The sequence below is a fragment of the Pogonomyrmex barbatus genome, unplaced genomic scaffold (assembly GCF_055798465.1).
Source record: "Pogonomyrmex barbatus isolate J1 unplaced genomic scaffold, ASM5579846v1 scaffold14, whole genome shotgun sequence".
Classification (NCBI taxonomy): Eukaryota; Metazoa; Arthropoda; class Insecta; order Hymenoptera; family Formicidae; genus Pogonomyrmex; species Pogonomyrmex barbatus.
This window is the reverse complement of record NW_028297110.1, coordinates 2,161,235-2,180,479: the sequence shown is the minus strand read 5'-3', so window position 1 is coordinate 2,180,479 and position 19,245 is coordinate 2,161,235. Positions and strand designations below refer to the sequence as shown.

The 19,245-nt window shown below is 47.0% G+C and overlaps 1 protein-coding gene across 2 annotated transcripts in view; it reads left to right on the top strand.

Moving 5' to 3' along the window:
- Positions 1-19,245, top strand: part of LOC105428393 (uncharacterized) — a 151,845-nt gene that overhangs the window by 118,818 nt on the left and 13,782 nt on the right. For both annotated transcript variants that reach the window (XM_089073225.1, XM_089073224.1), the window contains one exon: positions 16,088-16,213. In XM_089073225.1, coding sequence (XP_088929351.1) covers positions 16,088-16,213 — 126 coding nt within the window. The remainder of the gene's footprint in view (positions 1-16,087; positions 16,214-19,245) is intronic.

The following is a 19,245-nucleotide window of genomic DNA, read 5'->3' as shown; positions in this document are numbered from 1 at the left end:
AACAACTATAATTTAACGGCACACGTTGGGTGCGCCGAGAGTAGTCGTGACATTATGACGGAGGTGCACCTTGTGCTCGCGTCGAAAATATTTTCAGCGAAGAAAACACCGGATTTCAACCAGTAAAATTTGTATTTATTTGTATTTACATACTTTATCAGTGACAGTAATGTGGAATTTAATTAATACATTTTAATTTAAAATAATAAATTTAATAATAAGTGGATAAGATTTATTTTTGCCAATATCTCGAAACTTAATAGCGCTGGGATGTGCATTAAGACGAGACTCCTTCTTCAAGATGTTGACACGGGGATTTATGCAAAAGCAATTCCTCGAAGATCGATTAACGAAGACAATGCGATTTACTCATGCCGCCGTCACTTCACCGTGTGAGCGGAGGAGAGGTGAAACAACTTCGGACTTCACCGCGTCGAGAAGGATTCAAACGCGTCGTGATTTACGCCATTCTAGAATCGTTTGCTTGTAACGCCTTGAATTATAGATGCCTATCCTTGTGGCAAGTCGTGTACACGCGGAATCGCGCGCGTATAAATATCTGCGAACGACGACGATGATGACGACGACGACGACGACGACGACGACGACGACGACGACGACGACGACGACGACGACGAATGATGAGGCACGGAAAATGAAGTCGCCACGCGATCGCTGGCTAGAATCAGCCGCGAGATAAATCTCTCGTACAATGCCGCATTAATTCTTTATAATCGAGAGACGCAGATGCATCTTGTATTTTCATTTAATCGCGAGAGATTCGTTCAATCTCTCGGATTTCTCAATGACACGTAAAGCTAATTTTGAGTTATTACCGGCAAAAGATATTCATCTGATGATTGAGCAGTGATACAGAAGCGTTAAGTAATACTTCGATTAATTTCCCATCACAATTTCGTTAATCGACGATTATCTCCTTGCTCGTACATGTCCGATTTCCCGATAATCGTAACGTATCGCGAATAAGAAAAAAAATTTAAGAGATTCGAGCGTTGACGAAGTTCTACCGAAGTTCGGTAGAACTTGAAGCACGGCGTAGCAGAAACCACGACAGTGGCCGCGAGCAGTTAGGCAAAGTCATAAATCGAGAATCGAGGGCTCAATCGTGGCCACGAGAACACAACACAGAGCACCACGCATACGAACGCGTACAAGGGGTGGCCCGCTCGCCTCGGGTGCCCGGACAACATAATTCACCCCTCTGGAATTCTATTTCGAAATTGGTACCGCGGGAGCGCCTCGAATTTCTGTAGCTTCCCCCCCCCCCCCCGGTCCTTGGCGCGTTTCACCTCCATCGAGTCCACGACACACTTGCGTTAGATGACGTTCTATCCCTCGCGGCGACTCGCTCGCAATTACATTAAATCATTTTTGCACGGCCACGTCGTCGTTTCCGTTGCTCGTACGCGCTTTATCGCGCCGCGCGTGACTTCGCGTGTTTTTTTCGATAAAGCATAAAGTGTCGAAGAAACGAATAAAGAGCGCGGCAGCAACAGCAGCGGCAGCGGCAGCAACAACGGCAGCAGCTTTCGGTAGCGAAGGAGACAATTTTTATTTATGTCCCATTGAAACAAGGAGCGCGGAGTAGCTGCGCCCTTTTTTTCTCTTGCACGCCTTCTTCTGGAGCGCGCCCCGGGGCTCACCTCGTAAGTCACTGCCCACGCGGTCGTTGCCGTTGCCGTTGGAGAGAGAAGCGCGAGGCGGAGGAGGCCAAAGGAGCGGAATAAACGATTCCGAAGAAACCGGCCGCGCGTTGTTCCGACCGACGCGGGACTAATTGCATTATCATCCGCAAACAACCCCCGATTTTCATCGTCATTAATCTCGATCTCGGCGCTCATCGCCGCAATTATATATTTGCATCCGCGTAATGAATATAAGAGGAAGAACGTAAGAGAAAAAAAAAAAACCCCAATGTGAATCATCGAATTCCTAATGCTGCAGCTAATTATCACCGCTGTACAATCGTGATGAATTGTTGCGAGATAGCGTGGGAAAATACCATAAAAAAAAACCGACATCGCTTTTTTAATTTTTTACAAATCGCATCCTTTCTAAACTTCGCATTCGTCGAATTAATTGAGAAATAATTTTCCACGGTTTTTCCACGACGTTTCCCTGTCGATGCTCGCCGCACGATGTGGAACATCAGAAGCGAGAAAAAAAAAAAAAAGAGAGATAATTACGCGGTCCCCTTCGCACCACGTGAACAGGTTGATCGCCGGCGTGCCGATACGTACGAATGCATTCTCGTGTCACTGCGCATTGTAACGATTCGCTCGATCGTACGAGGCGCTTCCTGCTACCGCAATAATTAACGAGCGTCCAGCAGCTTTATGTTTGTTTAGAGGGCCGAACGGCTTCGGACGCGCGGAGTCTTGTCATCTCTGTAAAAATGACAATGAAACACGTCGAGCGACGCGAGAAAACGCGCACGGGCGTAAAATAAATGCGTCTCGTATCCCCGCCGATCTGCCACTTTCCCGGATAATGAGCGGTACGATTTTTTATAACGTCCGCCGATGAAGGCCATGACGAACGACTTAATTTCGCAGGGCAAACAAATTGAAATCTGCCTACGGCGGCGCTCCCTCTCTCTCTCTCTCTCTCTCTCTCTCTCTCTCTCTCTCTCTCTCTCTCTCTCTTTCTCTCTCTCTCTAATACGTATTTGAATGCATAATTAACGCGGCCACGTGTTATTAACCCATTGTCTGCAGCGCGCGGACGTAAGATGTTCGTGGTGCATAACCGGGCAATTTACACGTCTTTTGATCCGTGAGACTTGTTTTCAACTATCGTCCCGTAAATCATCTCGCGCTCCATAAACTTGGCCGTCGTTGTATCTTCCCTCCCGCCTTCTCCCTCCTTCTCCCTCGCTGCCCGGCTCTCATCCTTCGTCCTCGTCCGGCATCGCGCGCGATCCTCCTTTCCTCTCCGGTCAAATAACACCCTACGATTTACGGTGTAATTTACAGTCGGCCGTACGTATGTATACTGCGATCTCACCGTGTAAATACGCCACTTTATTTCGTATGCGAATGCATTCTCTCCACCCTCTCGCTCCTTCCTCTCGTTTCCTCTCTCCCCTTTCTCTCTTCTGTCTCTCTGTCTTTTTACTCCTAGCTTCATCCTTCTCCGTCTCTCTTTCTCTCCTTCTCTCACCAGCCACGTTCCGCTTCGAGCGGCACGCGGAAAAGTTTTGATAGAATCCCGGTTCTGCTCGGGAAACTCTAACAACAAAATGTCGAAATGGACTTGATTCTACCGATTCTACCGAACTAGATATCCCTCGAATGAGGTAATTTTACTCGTCCTTTCCACTTACGAAATATCTGTAAAAAAAAAAAAAAAAAAAAAAATACCACAATTCCCAAACCGAAATTTGGAAGCGCGAACAGCTTCTCCGTTTCGGAATTTGTTTTCAACGTTTGGTTTGTCCTCCAAAGCACTCTGAAAATTGTGATCTTCATTTAAAAGGAAGCCATTGCCTTGCGATTAACGTACACTCGGATGATTCTAAACCGAGACTTCCACGTGCTGTCAGCTAATTACACGCTCCTTTATTTTGTCGTTCTCGCCACGAACCGTTATACGCGCCTCGACTCTCAGAGATCGGTACGTTCCCCTTTCATTCTGCCATATAATTCGTGAAAAAAGTCAGTCCGCTGACGGTCATGATGGGGACTGACGTGTTCTTAATTAAATGATTCATTCGCGTATTCCTCGCGGGTCCGGTACATAATTACATCGTACACGGACAAAGCATGAAAATGATGGGCGGGGGGGGGGGGGGGGAGAGGGGATTTGTTTTTGCGTTTCACATTTCGCGTGTCGCGCCCGATCGAGTCTTTTTGAGCCGGTCCGGATAATAAATTAGCGCAATTAGGTAACGCGACGGTTCGATTTGAGAAGAAGTTAAGCAGCGCCGGGAGAGATAGTGCCAGTTACAGCGCCGGGCACTGGATGCCATTCCGGATTGCCGCAATTACACGGTGCGCACGCGTCGTGAGCCGGAAACCGGCTCGATAGCTGCCGGGTATCTATTTAATGATATCGCCCGGGCGTATATAGACTTATTTGCAAAAATCCCTATTACCGCTCTCGATCCGCGCCGCGAATGAATGGGCGACGGATGGTCGGGCAACGATCCTGCGAAGGCAAAAGGCAATCGCTCATTTTCGCGAGACGATGATCACGTTTCTCGTGCTCGCGGCGCAACGACTATTAAATAGGCGCTTTCGTCCTTTTCCACCCTTATAGAAATTTAATACCTGAAAGGATGATGATTGATTATTCATTTTGCGACTATTAAAAGCACTGGACAATGGTGTTTTCAATACTCAAAATAAGTAATTAAATCGGTTGGATTTCCGTAAGGACGTTTCTTACGGCTTTTCAATCCTCTTTTAATTTCTACGATCGCAAAGTGAAAGGGGGGGCGGTAGTGAGGGCGATAAATGAATGTGTGCAACAGCGACGGTTGGAAATTTTTAAGAATAGAATTTCGAGCGTTGCAATGCGATCGTTGTATGCGAGCCCGAGGAGAAACCTGGCGATCCCGAACGGCTACAATGAAACACTTTCGCGCCACTTTACCAAGGCACGTATCTCTCTGACATATTATCAATCAACTCTCAGCCGGTCCATTGTCTCTGTTGTTGCGATCTCAACCGACCGAAGCCTGTCGTCATCGGCGACGAGCGGTTCTCACGGGGGTGGTTCGTTTAAGCAGACGGAGCGCGAAGCGAAGGAGAGGTGAAGAGGCGGGCGAAATAAAGAGAGAGAAAGGAAGAAGGAAAAAAAAAGAAAGAGAGAGGAGAGAAAAGAGACGCAAAAGAGAAAGACACACGCTACGGAGGTGGTTTCGGTGCCTGTCGTCCCACGAGGCGATCCACCGTTCGGCTTTTCTCCCCGCCTTATAAACCAGCGACCCGCTACACGCCATCGACTTCGAGTCGGCTCGTTTTGCTCGATTTCGATTGTGCCGGGGCAGAAGAAGCTGCTGAACACGGTGGAACATTGCTCGCAATTTAAATAAATTCACCGCGAGCGCGCGGAGGCTCCCCTCCACCCCCCGGCCTCGTGTTCGGCCTGAACTGGCAGTGCGAGCACGCACGAGGAAGATCGTTAAAGCTCATGCACACTGCGTTTTGTTGAAACGGCACATTGTGCAACAAGTATTATATAACGCGGATCACGTGCCGAATGCACCCCATGTATTTTCTTATTAAATAAAGATATTACGAGTTATGTTATTCTTGACTCGGTCGAGTGTACACTGTAATTTATTATCTCATCCATTTCTGATCTAGCTCGTTTTGATTCGATGGCATGGCATTTTGAGTGACTGTGAAGTAAAAAATTTGAAAAATGAAAAACTATTTCTATTAAAAAACTTAATGATTTCTCGACGCATTTTAGTAATTATGTTACATATAAAGGTTTCTCAATTATCTTCATTCAGACTTCAAGTTTTCAAGTGATCAAATGTCACGTCTTACGGTGTGCAAGGGCCTTTACTTGAGAGCATATAAGAATGTATCTCAACGTGTGGGTGTACGCGACATACCGCGAGATCACACTTGCTCGACTTCGTATCCTGAAATCATCTGCCTCCTTCACAGCCATTTCCATGATCTCCACTCGATGTATTTTTACGCGATTATTCTTTGAGATTAACGGGACTAAATATATCAAACTCTCCAACTTGAAGTTCATCCATTATAAATTACATACATATCTTTTCAATAATATTAAATGTCGTCAAATTAAAATTAATTCAAATATTTATATTTATACATATAAATAAAATATTGAAATTTGAGCAGATATATACGTATAATTAACTTTGATAATGAATTTATTAAAAAAGTAAATTATATGAGGAAAAATTGCGAATGTGCGAATAAAAAGAATAAATTAGTACAATATATTTTTTCTGAATTTTCGTTCGATTCTGTAATTATAACATAACATTAAACATTAATAACATTTCTACAAGTATGTTAACTGATTGTTTTTTTTTTAAATTCCATTTTTCATTAACATTTTAGCGCATCAATATAATGAAGATAATTGGAGAGAGAGAAAGAGAGAGAGAGAGAGAGAGAGAGAGAGAGAGAGAGAGAGAGAGAGAGAGATTAATAGAACGCAAGGAGATCTGTTACTAATCGATTACTCAGTTGTCATTTAAGGAAAGATAAGCGAAGGAAAAAAATTTTATATCGCATTCGAAGCTAAGCGATGCGATATAAAAACGTCGATGCTGCCGCGAGTTTATTTTTATCGGTCTAACTTCTCGGCGAGGATAAACGCGATGCTTGCCTATCGCATTTATGATACGTGCACATTTTATCGCGTGGCACATTAATGATCTTAATTAGTACAGCGATTGCGTGTTCGATTTCGAAGGCGTTAATCCGCCGCACGAGCGGAACGCGAGCGGGCGAATTATCCCGCGTGACGTAACCGGCGCGATATTGTAAAATCTATCCGTGTGCCAGGCGGCGGCCATTATATTTGCGAACAATTTGAGCCGCCGTTCTTCGGGCTGCTCGTCGGCCGGCCAGCGGCGCTATTAGAAAGGCAGAGTCAATCGACGGAATGGCGTGGTCGCTAAGTCATGGCGTGTGCACGGTGAAAATTGTTTGCCTCGTCGATCTCCGCGGCGCGTTCTCTATGTGGATAGAAGATGAGTGAAAGGTTGGTTACCCGACCAAGGTCTGTTCAATGTCTCATTTCAGCTTCTCCGGAATAGCAACGGGCGAGCGAGCGAGCGAGCGAGCGAGCGAGCGAGCGGGCGCGTAGATATTTCTGCGCCGTTAAATAAAGCGACGGCGGGACGCCCGCCCGCGCTTTATCGCGATAATCGTAACGATAATAATATCGCCGCGATGCGATAATACCCCCCCCCCCCGCGATAGAAATCTGAGACCCACCGACGCAGTCGTCGTGTCTTGTGATTTATAATGCATATGAACCGCGACGAAGATCTATATAACTCGCGAGCCCGGTTTAACGAAAAGAGAAAAGGTTTCAGGTGCACGAGGAGAATAACGTGATCCATTACGGCGCGCGCTGGGTCGTAATGAGATTAATAGCAAAAATTGAAAACGCTCCGGCGCGTTGCGTCACGCGCGCGGAGCCGTGATATTTTCTAGATTAAATATTAACGCTCGCTACGGTAAACGTTATATGTCAAACGTAATTTTTATCGACGGCGACATTGGTGAGTCGTTTATTTTATGGCTCGGGGCGGCGTAATTATATCTGTCGGGACAACTCTACTTAAGTGCATAATAGCCAAACCAATTATAATGTATTTATATGTGTTTTTCCTCGATGAATACCATCGAGGCCCGTCGCGAATGTAAACGACGTTGCACGTCGCACAAAATCCGCGATGACGAGCACTCGATTTATATATATATATATCTTTTTTCCCCCTTTGGACGTCCCCGCTCTCCCGATACAAATCGAATCGGTGGACGCGGTGGACGCAAGGTGTGCCGTCTCTCCCCCGGGAGATGATTTTGAACGTGTCATCTTATCGCGACACGGTGACCCGGGAGACGTTCCCCGAGACGATCGCGAGTGACACGGGCGTGCATTATTCGTGCCAGGGTGCTTATTAGCCGGGCTGCCGACCACGTATCTGCACGTATATACACTATGTTGCACGCGTGTACACCTAACACAGGCTGTTTATCATATAGATTGGCTACCATACTTCGTAGTAGCGGCGCGGCGGTAATGGCTAGGCTCTCTCGTTCTCTCGTCTTTCCTTCCTCTCTCCCTTCCATCTTCCCTCGCCTCCCTCCGCCTCCGTTGCTGTATCGATACGTAGCGAGATCGAGCCGCGCGATGCACTTCGTAGAAACGCGTGCAGCAGCCTCCCAGCCCACTGGCGTGGGACACGCCGAACACGCGTGACCCCACGTTGTTTCCCCCCCGCGACGCCTAGTGATTCGTTGATATTACTCGAATATTTTAGCAGATGACGAGTATCGCCGAAATCGTATATTCCGAACGGAAGTTGATAATAATAACAATAATTTATTTGAAAAAAATGTGATTAGTCCATGTGAGCAGCAGGATCAATCTTTCTTTAAAATTCTTTATGTCATGAAATCCTTTTACGCGCATTCATCGAAACGTTTGTGAAATCATAAAATATATGATTATGTGGAATAAATGCAATTAGGACAATTCTATTATTCGACTGATAATCCGGTGAGTAATTAGGTAATTACGCGAGTGGCGTTGCCGCTCGCGCGCGATAAAGTGGAATTAGACGGACTTAATGTATGCACACGACATGCACGGAGCCGTATATACGGCCTTACTTTCCACGATTCTCGGAACGTTGTAATATACGTTGCACTCGGGGTATCCTTGAGACTTCGATAAAACGGATGATTTCGCGCGGAATATGTAATCGCGGGTGGAGAAAAATTGGAGAGACATCGGATACACGCGTCGGAGAGGCGAGAAGATGCGCAATCGTTTAACGCGTTTAATGCGAGAGAATGCGTACGAGTGCGACCTTACTTTCCACATTGGCATTACATTTCTCATTATTAGAGCCGTTATCCTCGGCGGTTCCCCCGACAAAGCGTGAGGTGTGTGAATTTCGCGGCAAAAAATTGCCGTGCAAAAATGGATTCTTTTCGAGATCGCGGATCGACACGCGCGAACGCGCGACATATCTCGCGAGCGACGTGTCGCGCGTTTTGAAAAATGCGTTTCTACGCAGCGAGAGGGATTGTAACTCTGACACACGTGCCCGATTGGATTTGCGAAGTCCGGAGAATTCATTCACATGAATAGCGGAAGATTGAGAATGTTGTTGAGGAAGTTAATAGGCTTAGTTGCGGAGAGTCGTGGAGAAATATGTATATCGATCCCTCTTGAAACTGGAGCAGCCGTATCCTATTAGCCAGAACCATTGTATGGCTTATAGTAATAATAGTTTTATCACAAGTGTGACTTGTGTAATCCGTACACACAACGTAACGTTTCTCCATGCTTCATTTATCATCGTTAAGTAATTCCTGCGAATGACCGGTGAAACTTCAAGGCACCACTATCCCCGATGCACTTTTTGCACGGATCCGAGCATTGTTCGTACCTCACCCTAGATCGCGATGTATGGAGAGATAGATATTAAAAAAAAGATAAACAGAGAAAGAGAGAGAGAGAGAGAGAGAGAGAGAGAGAGAGAGAGAGAACGGAGGAAGAACAGGGGTAAAAACAAGTAAAGGGAAAGGGTAGCGATGGCCGGCGGAGGTAAGGAAAAGGGGGAAAAGGGCTTGTGTATGCACGCTGCTGTGCACCAAGAGCAACCGGAACGCGAGCTAGTGTTAGGAATGTGGTACCACTACTTGTCACAGTCACAAGCGCGCACGCCGCGCAGTACCGTCGGTGCATTATATTATGCGCCTGCCGCGCGCACCGTTGCATACAGCCGCTGCTGCTGTGAACGCGCGAGCGAGTAGCGAGTATACACTGCGCGACGTGCCGCGTATTTATTCGTATTACACACTCTGCCTCGGGGTGTGCGCTTCCCTGAGAGAGAGAGAGAGAGAGAGAAAGATCGCCGCGATTGCCACCGAGACGGTGTTCTCCTTCCAGCGTTCGCCACGTCGACCCACGTGTGTTCGAAAACTGCTGTCGAGAGACTGAGAGAGAGAGAGAGAGAGAGAGAGAGAGAGAGAGAGAGAGACCAAGAGAAGGGGGGGAGAGAGAGAGAGAGATCACGCTGCAATTCGCCGTAACCTCGCTGGCCGGTTCCACGTGGTCGACAAAATCGGTCGCGGTCGCGCGCGAACGCGCATAACAGAGTGCCGTTTCTTCGCATCCAAATATGCGAGATCGTTCACGCGCGAACATCGCGAAGCGGAATCCGGCATGTCTGCTTTCGAATATTAATAGTAAAAACGAGTAACAACGTCGAGAGGAATTGCGTCTCGCGATTTCGACAGGAGAAAAAGAGAACGGGAAAAGAAGAAACGCGACCGAGGCGGAATTAGCTCGCTGTCCTCTCTTCTGATCCTCTCTCTCTCTCCATCTCTCCGTATCCGCCACCCTCCGCTTCCTATTACTTATTCCACCCTATCATTGGTAATCGCTGCTACTACGTCGCTGCTACTACGCCGTACGAGCAATTTGTATCCCGATGCCGGAGAACAATGTTTGTAGCCGAGCGTGTATCGGCTCGCTCTGTCCGCCCGCTCCCTGCCGCTTCTAGTCACGATTTAGTCAAGGATACACGGAGATCGTTATCGAGGCTACACGCTCGTAAAACGATAGTCTCTCTTTCGCGCGCGCAATGCGGACCCGCGAGCGCGGAAAAGTGTCAGCCGCATTTCACCGCTGATCCCTGAATCCAGATCTTTGACATTCCCTCTTTCGAGACGGAAGCTCGTCGAGATCGACTCCATCAACTCGATTTCAAGATACATCTCACGAAAGCGGATATCTCATTAATAATTGCTTTTCAAGCGATCGATATTAAACCTTAATTATCGACTGATTCCAAATTAAACTGTTCGTCTGGAATCTTCCGAATGTGATGAGAAATCCCTTCTCCGGGATCGTGTAACTTCCCAATCGAAATACAAAAGGACTACGGCGATTCACGCGATGAAACCGGTACCGGTCGGCAGAGGCGATTTTTCAAAATTAATTGTCAGCGCGTTATCGATGGGTCATGACACGGGACATTGAGGCAGTGAGTAATTATTATCGGAACATCGAATGAACACGGCGCGTCGATCACCTCGTCTCGAATGAAGATCGACTTCTCGGCAAAGGCATCGAGCGCGCGAGTGACGGAGATATCGTCAAAAAAATATCATTAATCATAACGGCTAATCTGATTATTATTTATTTTGCGGATATCTCGAGAAAACGATTACATTAATGTCAAGGCATTTGACCGACATTTCTTTTCCTCATTCCAGAACTTTATGTATCCGATTATTGATATACAAAAATTCAGGAGACACTGGTCATCACGGATTATCACGATGCAATAGCGTGAAATTAATTAAACGCTGGAATTTAATATTTATGCAAAGTCTTTATGCAAAGTCTAAACATTAAAACATCAAGAGGAGTTATCGCGTTTGATTGAAATATCGGCTGGAATTCTTTCCTCTTCGGGTGGCTTCATTCTCTCGAGAGAAGTGCAAGCATTACATACAGTATTATTAGGATTATCGAGAGTCAGATCATTAATCAGTACATCGTGCTAATTAATAATGTGTAATGATCTGACCAGCAGACGTGATCCCGTGATCTCGCGCAATCGTGTTGGTATCGATATCGGTAGCTACGTTCTCCGAGCGACTTCCTTTTTCGTCTCGTTTTCATTTTCTTACAGGATTAGCGCATTAAGGATTATCGCGATACGCAACAACATTTCTGTCGCTTCTTCTCATCGTACCGTCGCTTTTTTATTTTCCTCAGAAATGTTATCCAGACAATGTGCATGTTTAAAAAACAAACATATCTGTTTCTTTCTTTTAAATATCTTTAAGGTTCTATTAAAAAATGACAACTCTCGCATCTGGAAAATCTCAAAGATATGAATATTTTACTCGTCTTTAGATTTTAGGATTTTAAGATGTCTCTGAAATAATTTTGCCGTCATGTTTTCTGTATTTCTACTAGAAATGTTTGTCCGATGTTTCTCAACATATGGTTGCAAATGAGTTTCATTAAATGACTGCAATTTCAATAAAAATTTATATATTTATTCATATATTTATTGTGGTACTGAGAAATGTATATTTATTAAAAAATTTGTAAAGCTATTGAACATGATATATATTATATGTGATATGGGCTGTAGGTGATATGTGTGCGAGTAACTACGAATATGAGTTTGATCGTTTTAAATCAACCGTCAGACCGAACGTCGAAATCGATAATCCAGTTTTCAATTTCGAGAATGACGCGTTCCTCCATCGTCTTGCTCATTCGTTTGCTCAAAGGAGACGTGAAGACTTGCAAATAAAAGTATCGATTCGTCAAGAGACAGAGAAAGACAGAGATTTCCTCTCCTCCATCTCCTCTTTCTCTTCCTCCTCCTCTTCGAGACGTTGTTGAGGCGAGTCGACGTACGCCGTTGGGGTGGCAACGAGGGGGTGAAACAAAACGAACGAGGGAAACGCGAGGTCGAGAGAAGAAAGAAGGAAAAGAAAGATGTAAAAGGAGGAGCGAGAAAGAGAAAGAGACTGACGACTGCGGATCCGAGGAAGAAACGAGGAGCGTGTAGGGGGAGGGAGGGGGAAGGCAAGGGTAGCGACCACGGGAAAAAGAAAGCAAGAGAAGGAAAGATAAAATAGAAATAAAGGGACGAGAGAAACGTAGATCGCCGCGAACTTCAGAAATGTCATATCCGTCAGTGTCCGGAGCTCTGCCTTCTGGAGGCAACCGGTTCCAAACACACCCGGCAGTGGACGGTAAAGTATTGTCCGCGCCCGCGCGAGTTCCCGATACGCGCGCGGGGGGCAATTACCGGGAGCTCGTCCTTCGCGGAATACGTTCGCAAAGTTAAATAAATTCGCCATGGATATAGGCGCAAGTCGCTCGCGAGCTCCGGTTCGAGATCGACGTCGACGTTACCGCCGGCGAGTATCGTGAGAGAGACGGGGAGAGAGAGAGAGAGAGAGAGAGAGAAAGAGAGAGAGAGAGAGAGAGAGACTCTTGTCCTGCGGACAGGGACAGGACTTACCGTGGAGAACGAATACTTTCAGGAATCTAATCGCCCAGCAATGCGTACACGACCGTGCCCCGCCTGGCAAGTCAGTCGTTCTCGCACGAAGGAACATTCGGATGCTCGTCGACGTCGGGCGACCGAGCCAGCGATATTTTTCAAGATCGCTTACCAGATGAGATAATTCTTCCGTGCGGTAACAAACGATGGACTTTTACCTTACAAACAACGAGTCGAGTATGCGCCTTAAGTTGAGACGTTAAGAGATAGATTAAATTGAACACCGAAGCTGTTCGTATATATTTGCGAGCAAGTGCTATCGCTTTTGATGATTTCACTCGAGAGAAAGGGAGAGTTCGCGAAGGCCGCGTTCCGTGCACTCGCGCGCACCGTCATATTCCATGTTCCACCGTCGTCGAAATTATTCTCCATTTGCTAATGATCCCCCGGACAGTCGGAACCCGCTCATCTGGAAACTCGTCCCGCGTTCTCGTTTAATAACCATTAGCCGCGCGACGTGATGGCCGGTAGGTGCTGGCCGGCGATTTTCGGAGTGTCCCAACCCCCTTCTCTCCCTCTCTTCCTCTCTCGCCCGAAGGGGCGAGGGTGTCAAAGATCTAGAGCAGATAACGACGCGGCTATATTGATGAGGTGGCTCTCCGCGTATTGATTCCAGAGCGGAGGGTTTTCCCCGCAACGAGCGCACCCCGCGGGCCCCTTTTGCTACGCGCAAGGGTTGATAAGATCCGCCAGATAAGACATGATTACACACCGCACCGTACCTACCTTCTCTCTCGTTCCTCCCCCGAACCTTCCTCCCGTGCCTTCCGACCCCTGCGCCTCGTTCTCGAGGTAAACAAGGGTCCGTTCTCGCGAATGGACGTCGAGACAAAAATGGATCGAAGAGCAATAGATTTTACCGGGGTAATGTAAATTCATCGCGCGTCAAAAGTGGGCAAATAAAAAATGTTAATGTCTCACAGTAATTTAATGATCTTCGCGAAAGATAATGGTATTTCTCTGGCGATGTAGTAACATTTGACAGTTGCCGCTTGTATCTTTCGATCTTTGAAACTTTTTTACTCGCTACAATAAAATCGGGCACGCAATAATCGCCAGCCCGGAAACTGCGAGCACTCGATCACGTACTGATCCGCAAATTTGTCCCCGAATGTCGAATGGAACGCGCGACTGCGATTGAAAGAGGGGGATCTGAAAAAAAAAAAAAAAAACGTTTTGAGAAAAATCGGAGACACTCTGGTTTGGTACTGTCTCAAAGTTTCATTGTGTGTGACGCAACGTATGGGAGGATCAAAGGAGGGTAGTTTTATGTGTCCTGTACAGGGGACACGCGTGCTATCCCTCTCACTCAAAGAAATTTCAATAAGCTCGCTATTATACGAGTCGGCAGGCGGGAGGTTCCCCTGTATTTTGTGTTTTCGCCGACACAATGACGCAGGTATAGTTTCGCTCGATGGTGCCCTGCCTTTCCGAGTGCAGTGTCATCTTGGGGGGGTTAAGTGGTTTGTGAGTAGGGATGAACAAGGGGCGAAAGTGGAGGGTCAAAGGTGGGCGCCTTTCGTAAAAGAAACATCTTATGCGCGTCGTCATCGCCATTATCTTGGCACAGTGAACGATTTTGTTAAGTAGTCGTCTTATCAGTTGCATGCGCTAAATTTTAAGCAACATGACGTAACGTGTAAATAAAATATATTTATTCGTACACGAATACGAGACTATCAATTCAGAATTACAAACGATACATGTAAGTTCAAGGGCGCGATAAGATATATTTTAATAAAATTAACTAATAATTTCAAACGACGGGGAGATGGGGAAATTCTTGAGAAACGCAGCTCATTAGGTTGAATGCCTGGAAGATATAATTCGAAGCGGGTAATCAGAAAAGAGTTAAATAATATCGTTCATCAATTTACCTCATCCATTGCGCGATGCGCCTAAAATTTACCTGCGGCGCACACTGTTTTCGTAACAGTATCATCCATTAACGGTTAAGTGGTTCAACAGGAAGAATCAGAGAGAGAGAGAGGGACGAGGGTAGGAGTGAAAGGTGGATACTGGTATATCGGAGAGGGATCGGAGACGAGGGCATTATAATACGGATCCAACAGCGGCGGCGGGATACCTGCTCCCGTTCCCTCTCCACCGCTCTCTACAAGAGTGTGTCTCTCGCGCCGGTTCGGGAGATGCGGGGAAATAAGCCGCGGTTAGTCCCCGAGGGATAAAACGGATCCCCGTTCCTTTTCGTTAAGTGTTTGCCACTCGCATATACGTCGACGAGGGTGTACAGGTGTACGCGGGGCCGGAGTTTTCGAATTTCCCACTCCCCGAGAATGGGAGGTGGCCGCTTTCTTACGATAAGCTTCTCGCTTCTCGCTCCTCGCTATCGATTCTCCTCTCTTTTTCACATAGGATATGTCGATCCGACCGACGGACCGACAACCAGGCCAGGCCAGGCCAGGCCAGGCCAGGCCAGGCAGGCAAGCAGACAGCCAGGGAGGGATTTTGAGGGGTTGATGTGTCACGCTAACCCGCGTCAAGCTTGTGGCTTTTTGATTCCGCGCATAAGCCGACAGATCGAATGCGCTTCTGGCGTGGGAGTAGACGGAGATTCGAGTATATCCTGAAGAAAGTATTTCATTCCACCGCGTGTCTTATAATCCTTTCTCGTATGGTGCGAGTCTGATCGCGATTTCCATGCACCGCGTGTTTCTCGAAGCAATTTGTTCGAGAAGCAGTTTAAAACGGTACTTCAGATTTATATGCATATGCGTGTAACATGTGATATCTATCTGTCGTTTTTGGTGTGCATTTATAAGAGCTGATGTAACAATGAGATTTGTTCCCTTTTGACAATTAATAAGACGGAAAATAAAACGTAAATTTAACGTATCTGCTGCGTTTATACAGAATATTTAATTTCATGATAATATTTCCTCGTCATTTTTTCGCAAATAATATCTGCTAATAAAAAAATTAAAGAACTCTTGATTCTACGAAATTTCATTGATATATAAACAGATCTAACCCTAGCATCATCAATATGAAATCTTTATACTTTCTATCGCTAACATTTTACCATTTATCTTGTTAATATAAAAAAACAATATAATTCTTTACTTGTCAATCGAAGAAAAATACTTAATAAAACGTAAAACATAATATGGAGCAAAAGTATATTGCGATAATCGAAGTCATCGAAGGTATCTTAATATTGCTAAGGTTAAATCTGGCCGGGATGATCGCGCGACGATCGTCCGAAAACGCCATCGTGACGGGTGTGATATCTGTGTCTTCTCTTTTCCAAAACTGTCGCTGCAGAGTGCGGCGAGACGGGCGGGCACCAGCTGCGCCAACTGCAAGACGGCGACCACGACCCTCTGGCGGAGGAACCAGGCCGGCGAGCCGGTCTGCAATGCTTGCGGGCTCTACTACAAGTTGCACAACGTGAGTAGCACTCATTAATTTATTATCCCTCGCCCGCGCCGCACGGCGAACGCCGCAATGCGCCGCGAAATCGCTGCGACAGCCTTCTAAAACACGGCCGCCACGATAAAAGCAAATCTGTTTCTCGATATGTCGATATATTGCTGATAGGCTTATCGTCACTCGGCAGATTTTTGCAACAGATTTTTACGACTTGTTTCGTTTGAGCGATATTAATTGGTCGATTAATTGAAACGGAGAAAGTTTCATTCTTTAACACATAGATGGCAATTGGGGCATCTTGAATTAATTTCAATATCCCTCGCGAGCATCGTGGACAATATTCGCTCGTTAAACGATATACCGATACATAGATCCGAAAGGATTATGTAACGTAATTTGGATAGATTACTTCGAGCGATTTTCCACGCGTAATCGGCGAGATCGAGATTGAAACACGTTTCATTCGTGATCGGGCGGTGTACACAACATTTCGACAGGTCGTATATCACATTTCGATGATCGATGATCTTAGAAATCTAGGATCTAGGCATCGATATTCGCAAAGAAAAAAATTCAAATGCAGAAAAGACTTCTTCGTACTTTCTTCGCTGCAGCGTTGCTCCCGTCGGAAGCAACCGCGGGTGGCCGCTTGCAAACACACGAACCCACACACGCGAGCGGTTCCCTCGAGACAATGAAGGCACCGCCGCGGAGGGGGACTGCCGGTGTTGTACCAACAATTAGGATGCTTTCTGGTTTGCCGGACGCGGTCCTTACACACGTACATAGGCCGCCTGGGAGGGATGGAGCGTGCTCAACGGCGTGTGACACCGGAAGCGCCGGAAGCGAGTGCCGCGGCACGAAGGGAGACGCGATAAACGTGATCGAGACGGAAGGGGGAGACTCGGAGCGAGAGCGAAAAGAATGTCGCCGTTTTTTTTTCTCTCTTTTTTTTTCGTCGGAGATGACGCTTCACCCCGCGACGCGTCGACGACTGGATATATCGCTCGCCGTTATCGCTGGTGGACAACTTCCGCGAGACGGAAACCTCGAAGATGACCGAGAGCGTGTGGGCGACGGCCTTAATAGGCGAGACACGCGTCGCGACGGTTTCTAGCCGAGGAATTTCACGAAGTTAACGAGTTCACGAGATAAAACGCGCGCGCGCGCGCGCGCGCGATTCTCCGCATACCATACCATTGTTTTCGAATTTTGCCGCTGATGAACAAACTATCCTTGATTTTTAAAGTTACTAAATATTTGCAAGGAAGTGACACACGTGCAAATCTCTGGATTAATCACTGGCGGGCCACTTTTCCATCTCGCGTTTTATCGCAATCCCTCGAGTAACTTATTAGACTCTTCATCCGCGCCATAAGGGTCTCTCGTCTATTAGAAGAAATTCTCCCTCTGTAAATCAATTGAAAGAGACGCGTGATTATTAATGCGGTAATTCATGGTCCTCGTATCCACCCAAGATGTTCTCGGTAGCAGCGCGGCATTACCGCGACGAGATTAAGCGTGCGATAACGCGGAGAGACGCGGGAGCGGATGGAGGAAAAAGTCGCGTAAATTCGGACGGGCGATTTGCTCGGCGATGGAACCGCACAGTGCATCGCCTTGTTTCCGCGTCACGGCGGCGGGGGCACTGGAAAGACAGAAAGCCCCACTGTGACGGGGGCAAACGTGACGAATGTCCGTGGCGGTGAGGGTCCGCTCGCGCAGAGAAATCGCGAGCCAATTAGCGCGCGCCGCAAATGAATCCTCTTTCACCCACGGGTCCCTCCTCCCCCCCTTCGTCCCCCCTCCCCTCCCCTCGTCGGCGTGGCGCGGCGCACGCTCTCCGGAGTCCTCTTTCCCTCGGTCTTATCGCGATTAGCTTGGGAGAGATTGCGCCGACTGGAAATCAAGATACTAGCAGCCAGACACACTGCCACGGATACGTCCCTGACACGCAGGAGGAAGACCGGGGAAGGAGGAGTGCAGGATGGAAGTCGTGGGTCTCCCTTTCTTGCGCCTCCTCGAGGACGACTCCGCGGATTTCTATACTTGTCCTGAACGTCCGTCGCGCAAGAAAGTGAAAACTGCCGAGCCGCCGAATTTCAGAAATAGAAACTGCATTCGTTGCAGCCGTTAGATGATTTGGAGCATTATATGCGCGCATTATTTCACATGATTGTGCTGGCACGCCTTGAAAAATTAAAAACTTAGATATGAAGCGCGTGAAAGCGCGATGAATTAATTGCAAAATATAATAGATGTATGCGTACGTAGGTCTTACGTTTTTACATATAAAGCGAACCTTTTATTATTCGGATTACGAATTTCCGCCCTTCGCTTTCACTGCTAACGCTACGGTGAACGCTACACAGATTTTTGTAAAATAACGACATTTGACGTGTTTTTGTAACAAGAGATTTTTTTCTGGTAAACCTCCAAGTTTTATATTTTATTTACGTTGTGTTTGTTCCTCTTGCATCGCCGTGTACATTTTGCGTACGACACGTTACTTACTTCGAGACCGTATTAATGTATGAAGGATTTAATGGCGGACTTCCTGCATCCCGAATGCATGCCTGCGGGAAAGGGAGCGATCGCAAGCGGCGTTCGCTTCGCGGAAATGAGAAGTCTTCTCTGTTGAGCAGCGACCGATTTCAATCGGGTCCCTTCCCACGACCAGCACACTCCGATTGTTCCCCACCTCGGAAGAAACATTTGCCGTTTCCCGAATACGCCCGCTTCCGCTTCCTCCACGACGAGATCTTCGGCGATCCTTCGAAGGAGGAAAGGAAAGAGATATTTTTAGGAAGAGCAAAATGATAGAGGGGCAAGAGAGGGGGAGGGGGGGGGGTCGCGCAGGGGGAAACGTGGGGCCGTAATGGATACTTAATACCCCGAGAATTTTCCTCGTGGCGGATAGGACGCGAGACACCAGATTCTTTCAAAAGCGAGAGGAGCCGACAAAAAAGACCCGCCGTTACACAGCGGATCGCTAGTCGATGCGCGCAAGGCGCAATGAAGCGTTTTTCTTTCGATGCGAGGCGAAGGCA